Source organism: Gobius niger (genome assembly GCF_951799975.1).
Source record: "Gobius niger genome assembly, chromosome: 2".
NCBI lineage: Eukaryota > Metazoa > Chordata > Actinopteri > Gobiiformes > Gobiidae > Gobius > Gobius niger.
In genome coordinates this window covers 26,352,156-26,366,767 of record NC_136853.1, presented here as the reverse complement: position 1 = coordinate 26,366,767, position 14,612 = coordinate 26,352,156, and the positions used below count along the sequence as shown (strand labels likewise).

General features: G+C 38.7%; 2 protein-coding genes across 2 annotated transcripts; one reads left to right on the top strand and one right to left on the bottom strand.

Moving 5' to 3' along the window:
* Positions 1–406: 406 nt before the first annotated feature.
* On the bottom strand, positions 407–6,999 carry lmbrd2b (LMBR1 domain containing 2b; the record flags this gene model as incomplete). The annotated part of the gene is made up of 17 exons (XM_079552127.1): positions 407–1,481; positions 1,560–1,686; positions 1,769–1,883; positions 2,120–2,166; positions 2,245–2,348; positions 2,432–2,529; positions 3,722–3,827; positions 3,896–4,029; positions 4,553–4,734; positions 4,818–5,001; positions 5,089–5,202; positions 5,270–5,344; positions 5,422–5,632; positions 5,709–5,876; positions 6,019–6,117; positions 6,635–6,744; positions 6,826–6,999. The coding sequence occupies 17 exons, from the start codon at positions 6,997–6,999 to the stop codon at positions 1,418–1,420; spliced, it is 2,112 nt and encodes a 703-aa protein (XP_079408253.1). The 3' UTR covers positions 407–1,417.
* Positions 7,000–11,037: 4,038 nt separating this feature from the next.
* Positions 11,038–12,267, top strand: ppp1r3b (protein phosphatase 1, regulatory subunit 3B). The gene is made up of 2 exons (XM_079552342.1): positions 11,038–11,165; positions 11,369–12,267. The coding sequence occupies exon 2, from the start codon at positions 11,379–11,381 to the stop codon at positions 12,249–12,251; it is 873 nt and encodes a 290-aa protein (XP_079408468.1). The 5' UTR covers positions 11,038–11,165; positions 11,369–11,378; the 3' UTR covers positions 12,252–12,267.
* The last annotated feature ends 2,345 nt before the right edge of the window (positions 12,268–14,612 follow it).

The following is a 14,612-nucleotide window of genomic DNA, read 5'->3' as shown; positions in this document are numbered from 1 at the left end:
ATATAGTTACACACATTTATACTTCAGTTTTTGCTAAAAAAAAAAAAAAAAAAAAAAAAAGTAACCAGGTCTTCGTTAGTTTATTTTTTTAATGATGTTTTATTATTTCACTTCCTTCTTGGACACTGTCAGGAAGTGAAATAGAGTTAACAGTGCTAGTCTAACAAGTCTTTTAAGTCAACTCTTTGGCCAATGCCAATGAGAAATTACTGAATCATAAAAAATAAAAAAAAATATCTTGACTTTCTAACTTTTTTTTTAAATAAATGGCTGCTTCACTGAAATAAAACTATGATTATTATTCACACATAATTACTAAAGCATTAAAATCTGTCATGTCCACTTTAGGGTTCTCCAAGCGCTTCAAATTTGCCATAAATGAGCATCACAAAAATGTATTAGCCCATTGAACCTTTATTAAAGGATGCACTGCTGACAGCCGCTGACTTCAAACACAAGAGTACAGTGGTTTCATAAAACATAATAATTGATATTATAAAACAATAAATATTCATAATATTCCAACATTTCAAACACTTCATCTACTAAAATTACCAAACTATCCTACACATATCTGGGTTGACAGTGTATAGTGCAAGTCAAAGGTGTGTTGGAGGGTGATACAGTGTTTCATACAGTCATCGAGTACAAGAAACAAGAAACTGACCCAATAATTTAAGTCACATACAAAAAGTATATTGTATGTACACCCTAATAATTTAAGTCACATACAAAAAGTATATTCTACATCAACTCTGCTATATACAGACAAGAAAAAGTAGGTAACAGATTTTAGTTTGAGACCACTGAAAATGTATTTGAGTCAAAGTACAGTGTGTATGTGATTGTGATCTACTCTACTATGTACTGTCTGTTTTAATGGCACATTTCGGGTTTTTCATTCTTAAAGCGACAAAAGTACAAAATTACAGAATAACTTCAATAACTTGATTCATTTAAATCTGAAGCTTGTGCACAGTGTGCACATCTGGTCACACCTGATATTCTTTTCTTTTCTGTTGGTTCTCAACAATACTTTAACAATAAATAATACTTCATTCTCTGTTGCTCTCATGTGGGCATGAGTTAGGGTTAATAGCAAATACTTGCATGCACTTTAAAAGATTGCAAGGTTGCATTGAAGCTATGAAAGCTTGTACAGATGCTCTTAGACCCCATAATCATGCATATTTTAAGAGATTAATCAGTTTTTCCAATCTATTACTGTAATTCATAACAATCTTGATTGGAAATTGGTCAAGTGTTGTAAGTGAGCTCCTTGTTTCTTTCTCTGAACATCTACACAAATTATGTAACATGAGGTGGGACACTGCAATTCATTCACACTCGTTATTTGGTGTCTCTTCCAGTCTCTCCAGCAAGGCAGATGTGTGTACAGTCATTGACTCTCTTCTGCTCACACATCATCAAATATACGGTTACGAGATGAAGACATGGACAGGTACCTTCCAACTGTGTGCCTATAAAAATAAAATACACTTTTAAATACATTAAACATGTGCATAGCTGTTAAAGCACAGAGTATAATAAACCATTACCTTCCAGAGTCAGGATCAAGAGGATCATCTGTTAAAGAATCTGCATTAAAATCTAAAGGCTCTGCATCCTGAAGCAGCTCTACACAGTCTTTGTCTGGCCGATTCCCACTTCGAGAATACTTGGCTTCTGTTGGCAAAGCATTGTTAGTACTTCTTGTTCAGTCTATGATCATGACCAAGAACAGTCTGTTCTCATAATGCTGACTTACGCCTGTTTGTGCTTGGGTTCACAGTGTCCGAATAGTTGGTTTCCTTCATTTCATGGCTACCTCGGTTCCTGGCAGTATACTCCTCTCTAGGGTTTCCATAGCGCTCCTTCCATTCCTTTAAAGACATAATGCAAGTTGGGTCAAGTTCATTTTGTTCTTTTGTAATGTTTATCCCTTTGCTTTCATGTTTATTGTACCAAGCCTTGTAATCTGCCCAAAAAACTGCAAACATGACCACTTGTTTTTGTAAAGGAGTAAATTGATCTGAACTAGGATTTATTTTATCCACAAGAAAAAGAAAACTAAACTTGCATCGTAAAAATTGTGTTATTACGCTACGCTTCAACTTACTCTTCGCCTGTTCTCCCCATCCTCAATTCTTTGCCTTTTTCTTTTCTCTGTGTTAAAAATAACAGGCACAGTCAGACAGGATAAGCGTGTTAGTCTTCTTAAGCATGAGAACTGTTGGATCTTACCTCTCCTAATTAGCTCTTTACCCTCGTCAATCAAGTCAGACGTCATTTCACAATCACCCATGAACTGCTGGAAGCCCAGAAGGTTTAGACAGCGAGTTCCCAGACTGAAAGAGAGATACAAAATATTCGTTATGCTTTACTTTACTTTACTTATGTAACAGATGACGAGGTTTCGACTGTGCTTTACCTGAAGTATGTGGCTATGCAGAGGATCAAAATCAACATGGGATAGTAGATATAGAAGCCATTAGCGATAAAAGACAGAACACGCATGGATCCCATAATCTGTAAAAACAAAAAGCAGTCACTCTTAGTTTGCAAGTCATAATAAAGGTTTGTTCTTACTTAACCATGTCTTAAAATTTAACATATGAGCTGCAATAGCATGTCAGAATCTATAATCAATGTGTCATATACAGCCTTATCTTGCACAGTCCAAAGGTGTTGCTGTAACAACTGCTCTACAAATTTAGCACTCGCACAGACAGATATCAAACCCCTAAGTTAAAATGCTGACATACTGCAGTTAGATAATCTTGGTTCTAAAAAAGTTCCCCACAAGTGCACATAAAGTGGTGAAGACCAGGGGGCGGGACCACATTATACCGGTTTCAAAATCATTGCATTGGCACGTGTGAGTTTCAGGATCGAATTTAAGGTTCTTTTAATGGTTTTTAAATTTGAATGGGCTTGGCTGCTTTTCCCTTATGAACCTAAGGTAAAAGGTTCACACGGTAAAATAAACCCCTCTGGCAGGGGTCTCCTGGAAAGGCGGCTTTCCAGTTCTTTGGCCCTCACCTCTGGAACGGCCTGCCGGAGGAGCTCGGGGCCGCAGAGAACGTTCATGTTTTGAAGAGCAGGCTCATGACCCACCTTTTAAGTTCAGCTTTTAGCTGATATATTTATTCTAGTCCTATTTATTTCTTAAGTTATTTTATATCTATTTTATAATTATAATGAGCTTATTATATTGGATTTTAGCTTCCTATTCAATTATTATTGAATTATGTATTTTATTAATATTTTTTATATTTCTTATTTGCTAATATTGTTATTATTTTACGATCTCCTAGTGTTTCCTCTGGGAGAAACACTGGGAGATCTTCAGAGGCAAATGGGCCTCTGAAGAGGCCCATTTGCTGTGGCTGTGTGGTTGCCTGGATGGAGGTGTGGTGTCTCTGTCCTCTGGGCACCCTGTGTCGACGTCAATGGCGAGGAAAGCGCTTCTCTTTGGTCCTCATGGGGCGGAGCGGACATTGCTGTAATACCACCCCGAGTACGAGAGTGATCATGTGCTTTCATATGCAAGGATGGGTAGATTTAAAGCGGTCTATAAATAGAGCTTTTTTATACATATATATATTTTTAATATAAAGATTGAGCCCCTAAAGCTTTTATTTAATGGTTATTATTGTGACAGGCCTAGTTATCAGATTTGCCTAAATGTGTAGTATTTGAAAATAATGGGGTGGCTTACAGAGGTGTATGCAGTCTGTTCTTTCTGCTGATGAGAGATTGCAGAATCCATGTGAATTAATCCAAGGAAGTTGAGACACAGAGGAGGGGTTAAACGACAGAACAACCTGCAATAGCAAAGTCGAATATCAAATGTAGTATTTTTATGACACAGTTTTTATATTGTGACACTTACATTCCACTGAACTGAAGGCTGTAAGCATCAGTCTGATGATGGGGGGCCAGGTAGTAATAATTAAAAACTCGAATACGGAACACAGTGGAGTAAACGCAGATGCAGAGGAAGAAAATGGTGAGGAAACACGCCATCTAGTGGACAGAAACATTTTAAGTCATTTTGCTCTCTCAAAAAAGAAGAAAATGACATCACAACATTGTAGACAATCTATAGTTTAAAATCAAAGTGTTGGGCAGCTAAGAATCCTATCATGGTAACTATTGGTAACTGTGAAAATGTCGATGTTTTTGGCTTGGTTTATAGTTAATCTCTGTAATTGCTGGGCCTATCCATAATAAACAAAAACCGGCACAAAGTTTAGCATCTTCTCTGTCTGCACAAATGACTACGGTTGGATTATTTTCTCTTAAAAAGGTGTCCAAAAGTGGCATCAAAACTTGATAGGACAGATATTAGTCACTTGAAAGGACTTTCAGCCAAAAGGTGAATGTGACAGGCTTTCTTTCAAAAATTGCCTCTCTCCCATAGAGTTGTATTGCCACCTGCCTTCCACCTGACATGATCACATTATCACATTCAACTAGAACGTGAACCCTATTGTTGATAAAAATATAATAAACAATATAGTAAATATGTTATAAATGCTCATAATACCTCAATGTAAAGGTAATTGTAATCTCTTTCAGCGAGCTGGATGAACACAGCAAACAGTGAGAGGACAGGACGGGTGCTGAAGAAAGTGCATTCGGACCAAACCACAGCCACACTGAACATAGTCAGAATGACAGACAGCAACCGATAGAACCAGCGCTTCAGAAAACACTCCCAGTACCACTCTGAAAAACCAAATGCACAAACCAATTGTTATAACATTGTCATTGTTGATAACAGAGTTTGGAGTCCTACTGAATAAACATACCAACAGTTGACGTGTAAATGTATCGGCTAAACCACCCGGTCGGCTCCGTAGATGGAAAACTGTGGACAAACTGGTGGGCTGAACTCGTTTCATTCTTGGCAACGTCTTCTAAATGAATGGCTTGCTGCAGTAGGATCTGCCACTGAACACGTGTCCTGTTGTGTCGTTGCACTGCATAAATCACCTGGATAAACAAATAATAACTACACGGCAATACAATATAACAATAACAATACAAAGCTGAGTAAATAAAGAGGAAAGAGTCTTTTACCTGTTTATGGAGTTTTACCAAACTCTTCTCACTGGGATATGTGTTTTGTTTGTCATCAAAGTCCTCATAGTCATCCATGTTTCTCCCCATTTTCTCTTGATAATCAACAGGGCACTGTGTCAGAAATCACAGCAATTATAACAGTTCACATACACAGCTTTGTAAGATTAAGGGTTCTTACTTTTCTGAGTATTGTGTCCACACATTTTCTCAGGGGATGGTTGTACTTGATAGATTCACTCACTTTTCGCACCTCCTGAAATGAAGGTGGCATTGAAAGGTTTAGGTTCACAATTAACAATGCAACCACTTAGAACAGCCACAAACTCGCACCTCCATAACATCTTCAAGGTTTTCTTCTGAATCAGCCTTTTCAGTCATCAGTTTAGATGCTTTAAAATATGTTTTAATGAGCATGTGTCCGTGTCTGGATCCATTCCAGTAGGATCGGGGGATCTCAACTAATCCATACCCAAGCAACAACACCAGAAGAAACAAGCCCCATGTGTTTGCTGCAGTGATACCAATGGTCTGGAGCTCATACCTAAGGAAACAGAAAAGTAGATGTTTTGAGCGGCTTCTCAATTAAATCTCACTAATGTAGTTATTACTATATTTACCAGGAGAGATGCCACTGAGGGTGAACAGCCACATATATCAGCAGAGATCCAAATATGAGCAAATATGTACCATAATAGATAGCATTTTCTATAAGAGCAGTTTTAATTTTTCCTGTGATGGAAAAACCTCCAGAGCGGGCGTATGACTGCATGAAAGGCAGGAGCAGCCTAGGCGTACAGGCACATGAAAAGAGTGTTAGAACTTAGAGGCATGAAAAATTATCATAAATGAATGAAATAACACATATCCCATAATACTATTATTCCAAACTAGCACAGACAAGTATTTCTTCAGGTTACATATACTGACCACGTCAGACACTGTGATGTCCAGTACACCACCCTCCAGAACACAGGCATAATCCCATCAGGAATGTAACTCCATGGCTTGTAGCATGACTTTGGTGCACTATAACAAAGACATGGTACAGAATTTGTCTTAATAAAAGCCCATGGCAATAAGTGCTCCTAGAAATATCGCATACACATGGTTAGATATGATATTTAAAGGGACTATACGGAGTTTAAAAATGTTAAAATTATGTATTTTCCTCCCCCTACATGTTTCAACAATGTCCAAAGGTGTAGAATGAGCTCAGACATATTCACCACAACTGTCTCTAAAATCCCGCACTGTCACTCCGAAAGGTGTTAATTGGTCTGAAGTGCTGTCATGCACGAGCTTAATATAGAAGGTGCCGTTACACGTATGACCTGAGGTGGCAGTAGGGAGTATAAAATAGCTAACTTGCATCTAGCCCCTTTAAACTACTTTAGTATGTCACAAAAACAATACAGTTACAGTGTGCAACAAAGTAGGTCCATTGTACTTGAGTGATAGGGATAAATGCCAAGTAATGAAAATGCAGAAAATACAGAAATACATATCGAAGTAAACCTTTGAGCATAAATTACAGAACATGCACCTCTTAGCTGGAGTGACAGAGGCGTTTGCTGTTGTATTAGTAGATGGAGACTGAGCCGCTGGAACTGAGGCAATCTGCTCATGATCTATTATGCACTGTTTGTAGATAGTCTGTAAAAAATGACAAGCAAATTAAATGACAGCCTACGCCAAGAACTATTTTGTTTTGACTTTGCTCTGTTTTACACTAACCGTGCTAACATCCAAAGGCAAAATGAAGACGATTAGGAAACACAGGTACCAGGCAAGAAGTGTCCCAAATAACACCATGCGCTGCTGCTTACGGAAGTCTCCATATCGGTGAAGGAGGAACAACGCCAGAAAAAACACCACCACAATTTCAATGCCCAATGCTGCTCCACTCATCTTTATGGCTTTTTTAAAGTGATCTGGAAGAGAAAGGAAAAGTTACAATATATCCATAAATAGGCAAGAACAGCTTTCTTTCTGTTTTTCTGAGGGTAAAGTGTCTGGAAAATATTTGTGTGTGTGTGTGTGTCATGTGTCACAGCATATTGACGGTATTATAACAGAAGTCAAATGGTTTTCAATGCCGAGTTATAAAATATTTTATTGTTTTAAATTTAAGTTATGGTTATAAACATGTTTAGAAACATTTAATTTAACATAGGGACCCCTTTCATTGTTTGTAATCCCGTGATACCAAGTTTCTCAAAGCTCAACTGTGATCTTTATTCATTCACTCCATACTCAGTGGTGGTAAGCTACTGTTGTAACCACAGCTGCCCTTGGGTAGACTGACGGAAGTGAGGCAACCAGTCTACGCCATCAGCCCCTCCGACCGGGCACTTCCTGCTTCGCTTTTAGATCGGGCAGAGCAAAGGCGGTGTGACGGTACAGTGCCTCCTGTTGACTTGGGCTCTCGATTTGAGAAGCCACTCGTGTCTAATTTGGGAGTGAAAATGGATCCTGATTTTAAATTTGGTATTTTCAGGTCCAGTTTCTTTCACTTACGACCACTTGCAATGCAATCCTGTCTGGGCATCATTTTTGAAACTGTGGTTCGTGAATTTGTGACGACTCGACTCAACTACTGTACAGGCCTTTATGCCCAAAATAGACAGAACCTTCAACATGCAACTCATTTTGTTGTTTTGTTTTGGCTACTCTGTTCTGAAATGCCAGACACTGCTGTAAAAAGCTGCTGCATCAGTAAACAGCAGAAAATACGCCCCATTTGAAACACAAAAGACGACTTCACATGACTTGGAATAGTCAGAAACACAGTTAGTGGCACTAGTAGGATGTATTTATCTACGTTGCGTCAGCTTCATGAAAAATGACAGAAGCTAATAGTTAGCTCTAAGCTGACATTAGGTACTCTCTTGAGAGGCAGTAAGATTTCAAAGCTATTGGTTACCTGTTAGTCGCTGTGGGACAAAAGTCCGATGAGTAAAATTCTCACATAAGGAAAAGGGATATCGCTGGTCTTTAACATAAATTCTGTTTCCACTGCGTCGCTGACATGGATAATAATTTTACGGTCGCTAACAGCAACGGGCACATCCTGGTTTTCCAGAACGTCACGAGTGAATCTGCGCATGCGCAGAAACGATTATTTACTTTCTCTCCCCGCACCATAGATTTACAGCCTCTGCACCCTCTGCACCGCACATAGGCTGGAAAATTAGGACTGGACTGAGGGCGTGGGGCCCATGGCTTCAGCGCGGGCTCACTGAAGCTTGTTCATGCTTGCAATTTGACTCATAGAGTAAATAAATACATTTTAGAACATTAGAAACATGAATGAAAATATTAAAAGGATGTTGCACAGGTTAAGACAAACACATAGAGGTACAATGACAAGCCTGGCCCAAATTTGCGTAATTGTGCACTTCCACAAATCCATATTTCAACCTCTTACCACCCGCCTTAACCGAGTACATTGTCCCCAGTTCGGCTTTTTTTTTTTTTGCTTGGTATCATCAGCAAAAAGAACTGGAAAGGTGGTCATTAATATAAATAATAATGGTCCCAAAATTGAACCTTGTGGTACACCATACATTCCTTTTAGATTCATATTTTTTTATACCGGGCTTTACCCAAATCTAAAAGCTTCTTGACTGGAGAGCAACAATGCAATGCCTCATTTGAAAGCTAAGACCTACAAAAGTGATGGTAACTTTTTGTCACGTCGCCACATTTTTGTCATATTTTTGTTTGGTTTTTTTTTTTCTTTTTTTTTTGTATCAGGTTTTTTTTTGTCCGTGTTTTTCTCATGTTTTTGTTGCCTTTTCATTACATTTTTTGTCACTTTTTTGTTGCTTTTCCGGCACATTTTTGCTTTGTTTCATCCTCTTTTTCTCGCTATTTTGATGCTTTTCTTTTTTGCTTTTAGATTTGGGTAAAGCTCGGTTAAGGCAGGACCGGTGGCCCTAGAGCCAGTGGCCCTTCTGTGCTCTTCCAGAATGGACATATGGCCAGTCCGCCCCTGCCTGTGAAGAAGCAGGCCATAATAAGTCCATTCTTAATTTTATTGGTTGGTTTATTTGGTCGGGACAGTGCATGTTAATGAACAGCCTATGACTGCCTCAAGCTATTTTAAAATGTTCAAACAAAAATGTACCCTTAAAAACGTGGCAAAAAGTGCACGAGAGATTGATTTTGTTATTAATGTTTTACTAAGGCTTGATGTAACATTTAACGCTGGCAGTTTGTTTAAAGGTTGTGCTCGTCCCAGGGGCAGATCTTATCAGCAAATGTGTGATTGACCTGGTCCTCTTGGACTTCTTTAGGCTATATATTATAGGCTACAGCTTAAACCCCAAATTCTAAAACGCCACAAAGACTGACTTAAGCTTTAAACAAGGTGCAGCACAATGATGAATTGGTAACAAAACAAATGCAGAAAAACATAAGCTGAGCTGTGTCATAATGTAATAAAAACATTAGCCTTTGTGTGCACCTCTGCTCCCCAAGAAACAAACCTGACCCTTTGTTTAAAAGGAGCAATTTTGAAGAAAGAACTAGGTATTTCATACGTGTCTGACCGATAGTCTGACCAACCAGAGTAGACTTATGTGGGGCCAGGCTAAGATTTTAACCCTACAAAAGATTCACATTTTATGGTCATTTTATAGTGATGAACTGAAAGAACAAAATTGCAGGCTGCAAACACTCGCAATATATAATTAACACTTCGAAGCAAAGCAGATGCTGAAGCAAAGTTTGGGATGTAATCTTATAAATTCACTGTTACCATGGAAATCTGCCATGTTTACTCGCAAACATTTTACAAACATTAAACAGCATAAAATGTTTTAAGTTTATTTAAATGATTCATGCCTGCAGTCAAAGACTGATTATCAGCAAGAACATACAACAAAATGTTATCAATAAAAACATGATTCATAAAGATCAGCCTTTCGAGTCTGTACCACAGCCTGACCGCTGTTGGCAGCACAGATTGTCCAAACCTTCCAGGCTACTCAGATCTTATTACCGCTGCACAAAGTCTTTGAGAGCTCTGAACTCTGGTTTTAGGCAGAAATGGGTGCAGTCGGTGTTCACTGTCCCATCTCTCTGACCAACTTCACAATAACAACTCCATTAGCAGCCGAGTATCTAACACACACTCTCCATTATTAGTTTATTAGAAATAGGCCTGCTGCAAATTCTATGGTGCTTAGCAACGTGACATCACGATAATGAACTCTAACTAGCCCTATATTATATTTTAAACACTTCTGAAAGTTGGCTGCTGTAATAATAGTGGCCGTTCATGACTTAGAATGTGATGATGTCATAATGTCAGGTGAAGGGCAGTGCCAATACAACTCTATGGGAGAAATACAGTTTTTGCAAGAAACCTCCAAAACCAAAATTAACAAATGATTTCCCAGTATTTGACAGTGATTGGATTCACAAACCTGACATTTTTATGTTTTAGAGTCCTTCCTCTTGGCCAGCATCACGCTCATGTTTTGGACGCTTTTGAGAGAAAATAATTAGACGTTTGTTCATATGTGCTGACAGAGGAGACAATGAACTTTGAGACACTTTTTGATTCATGTGGATTCTTCCAGTAATGACTGAGATATTAACCAAACACTAAGACAAAAAAAATCGTCTCGCCAGTTACCAGAGTTACCATAGTTACCGCCATGGAATTTTCAGTTGCCCACCACCTCAGTTTTACACCACGGGCTATTTAGAACATTGTGATGTCACGTGAACGCAACCTATTGATTCCCAATCGTCTTTGGCTCGATGCCCCCCTGCTGGCTGGGACCTGCGTGATCGCTCTATCAGACTGCGCTCTGATTGGCTGCAAGCGAGTGTTCACGTGAACCCAGTGTGGGACTTGAAGCTACCAAAAACTCCCAGTACAAGTGGCTGCAAAGACCGGAGTCGCTCGTTATCGGTAGCAGTGCGCGTCTGCAGGCCAAGGATTCATGAACAAAGAGGAGTTACCTGCACCTTTTAACTAAAATGATGACAAGCTAGCCTGCGTTCTTTTCATTCATCAAAAGACGAAACTACCACTTGTGAGACAACCGGAACCGATCAAGGTAATCTTCCTGCAAACATCAAACAAATTTAAAGGTACCTCATGCCTAACCTAGCTCAGTGCAACTTGCTTTTATTTGGCAAATTTCAACACTTTGCAGACGGGGCAGTGGATTAGTATATCTATGGGGATTTTCAGATCGATCGAAGGCAATTTGCCATGCATTGTGTTTCCGCGTGTTAAAACATGTTTTTTCTCTTCTAGTGTGCTGTGCATGTTTCCCCCAAAGTTGACAATGCCTATTGATATGGCATTACCGCTGTACCTGTCCCAAGAAGAGTTTGACTACAGAACAACCTCCAACAAAAAATACCAGCCAACTCAGGCCCTGAGGTTCGAACACTCTCACTGCATTGATCAGATCAACTCCACTGAGAATGCAGTCACTGAAACCATACGAAAAAACAAGAAGCAGGTGACCTTTGCAGATCATAAAGGACTTTCCTTAACCATGGTGAAAGTGTTTTCTGAGTTCAATGATCAGATTGACATTCCTGTAAGTGTGCAGGAGATGTTGAACGCTGCCATCTCACAAGCTACAGAAGAGGACAAGTTGGTGCTGGACTTTCCTCAGCCTTCCTCTGATTATCTACGCTTTCGCCAATGCCTGGAGAACAACTATGTTTGTCTGGAGCATTGTGTGCTGAAAGAAAAGGTTCTGGCTGGAACAATTAAAGTCAAAAATGTGTCCTTTGAAAAGTCTGTCAAAATGAGGGTGACTTTTGACTCGTGGAAAAGTCATACAGATATTGAATGCAAGTACATCAAAGACACATATCCAACTTCCTACAGTGACACTTTCTCTTTCGAGGTATCTCTCCCTGAAAATTTGAGGCTACATGAGCACATAGAATTTGCCATCAACTATGAAGTTGCAGGATGCGAGTATTGGGACAGCAATGAGGGCAAGAACTATTGCATCCAATGGTCTTCAAAGAAAAGAAGAGATGAGGGCGGCCACCACCACAAAGACTCTTCAGGCTTTGGGATTCACTTTGATCGTTACGGGAGCCCCACTTGCTCCCATGGTATTTTCCCCGATTGGCCAAGTTATGCATGCTATGAAAATATTGGGCCTTACTACTAGAGATTTTACAATGACATGAACTAGATATTCCTGTTTTATTTTCCCCGCCTGAAAAACATCACACCTTTCATCTAAAAGGAAAAATAGTTCTGCTAGACATCATGAAATGCCTTGTTTTACACATGAGTTTCTCTTTGTGGTAAGCACTTAAGTGTGCACAGAAGCTACTCTACCTTTATGAAAAGTTGCTATTATAACACACAAGGTAAAGCTTTGGGGGACGCACTATTTTCCAATATAGCACATCGATATTAAATGCACCTTGGATCTTGTAACACAACCTTATTCTTTGTTTTTAGAGTATTAGAATGGTTTTAATGTCTACTTAAGACCCAGCATTGTTACTTTTCTCTTGGTAAAAATGTCATCACAGTTAAAGTGTGCTGTATCTAACATTTGGTCAAGGTCTCTCGGGTCAGTGCATATCTGATCATTATTTGTCCACTTGGATCAGATGTTCTATGTGTTGACTTGAACGTTCCAGTTTTTATTGAGGTAAAAATAAGCAAACCAATTTTCAGTCTAAATAAAGTGTGTTTTAGCAGTTTTAAATGTTGACACTGGAGATCATTATGGGAGATTACGACTTTGTTTAACTCATTTTATTCATGCTAAAGTATTGTATGCACATTGTTGTTGGGAAATGCTGCAATGGGATTCAAATCAATGTTTTTACATGGGTAAATTGCATTGACCTATAATTTGTAAATAAATTTGATATGTTGGCATAACTATTTCAGCTGTAATGACACAATGTTTGAAGAGCCCCTGCTTTACTTTTGTCCTGTGTTTAGGAATGATATGTTTTTAACAAGGGATAGAGATTTGCATAAAGACCTATAGGAACGCTCTTCCTAATCATGATTTACTGGCACAGATTTAGACCTTGTCCTTCACCAGTTCCCAGTTTTGTTTGCTGTCCAGACACCCCTTCTTCACTTGTGCAATGCAGTATTTGAGCTTAAAGTCAAGCTCTCAAATTGAATCACAATGTACGATAAATCAGTAAGCCAATTTAACTGCTGTTATTTAGTTTAGTAATCCAGTTTCATACACCAGGCTATCAGGAAGCTGAACTCCCTCCCTTCCCTGCCCTCCCTAAGCTCCCTCTCCTTCCTCCCCACCCCCTGCTCCACAACAAGGACGGGAAAATGAACTACTTCGATTCATTGTGAAATGAACGGACCAATAAAATCTTTGAATCTTGAATCTCCTTAAAATGGAATTGCGTAAACAGAAGATCAGTGGTGGAAGAAGTACTCAATACCCCGAAGTAAAAGTGCAGACACAGGACCAAAAATTAACAACCTCTTAACCCAGTGCATTTTCTCTAGTTCGGCTTTACCCAAATCTAAAAGCTTCTCGACTGGGGCTTACAGCCTCCTGGCCAGAGTAACGCCTCATTTGAAAGCTAAGACCTACAAATCGAATGAAGCTGCTTCTTTCTCATTATGACTGTCACACTGTCGTCCTTTTTGATTGTGTTTTCATTGTTTTTTTGGCTTCAAACAAAACAAATAAATATAGTCTTAACACTACAAAAAAAAAGCAATGAATATGTGACAAAAACGCATCACAAAAGCAATGGAAATGTGAAAAAAAGCAACAAAAACAAAACAAAAATGAGGAAGAAGCTTACATGAAATTTGTATCTCTTAGCTTTCAAATTAGGCGTTACACCGGCCTGTAGCTCCAGACGAGAAGTTTTTAGATTTCTGTAAAACTGGAGAAAAGGTGCTCAGTGAAGGTGTCAAGTAAAAATTACATCAGATACTTTTACTTTACTAAAAGTATAAAAGTATGCATTGTAAAATGTACTTTATAAGTAAAAAATACAAGTCTTTTTTTTTATTAATTTGAATCAAACCAGGTCTAAACGATTGAACAACTAACTCAGGTTAAAAAAAACTAACTAAACCAAGTCTTAAATTGGGACTAAACCAGTTCATCGTAGAGAGGTCACTGTGAAAATAAAATACTTTTAGCCCAATTTAAAAATGCAGTGGAGTGGAAAGTACAATAAAAAGTATTCATCATGAAATTTACTTAAGTAATGTAAAAGTACCTATAATTTGTAATTTTTACTTGTACTTTTTACTTTGTTGCTTTCCACCACTGAAGAAGATGCTTTAATTTATTGTTCAAAATGGCCAATCCACAGCTTGAGGAGATTTCACCTGTTACCTGAGATACAAATAAAAAACAAAAACACAGTACCTAGTACAGCTGTTTCCAACCCGTCCTCCCTGCACAGGCTTTATATTCTCCTGAGATGTTGACATGCCTGCAATGTTGGACACTGAGGTACAAATCCCACTCTGTGAGAATGGTGTTGTGCACAAACTGTCCGTAGGGTGGCGC

What these genes read in the sequence shown, in the direction of transcription:
- ppp1r3b (XM_079552342.1), top strand. Translation starts at nt 11,379, where the DNA reads ATGTTTCCCCCAAAGTTGACAATGCCTATTGATATGGCATTACCGCTG.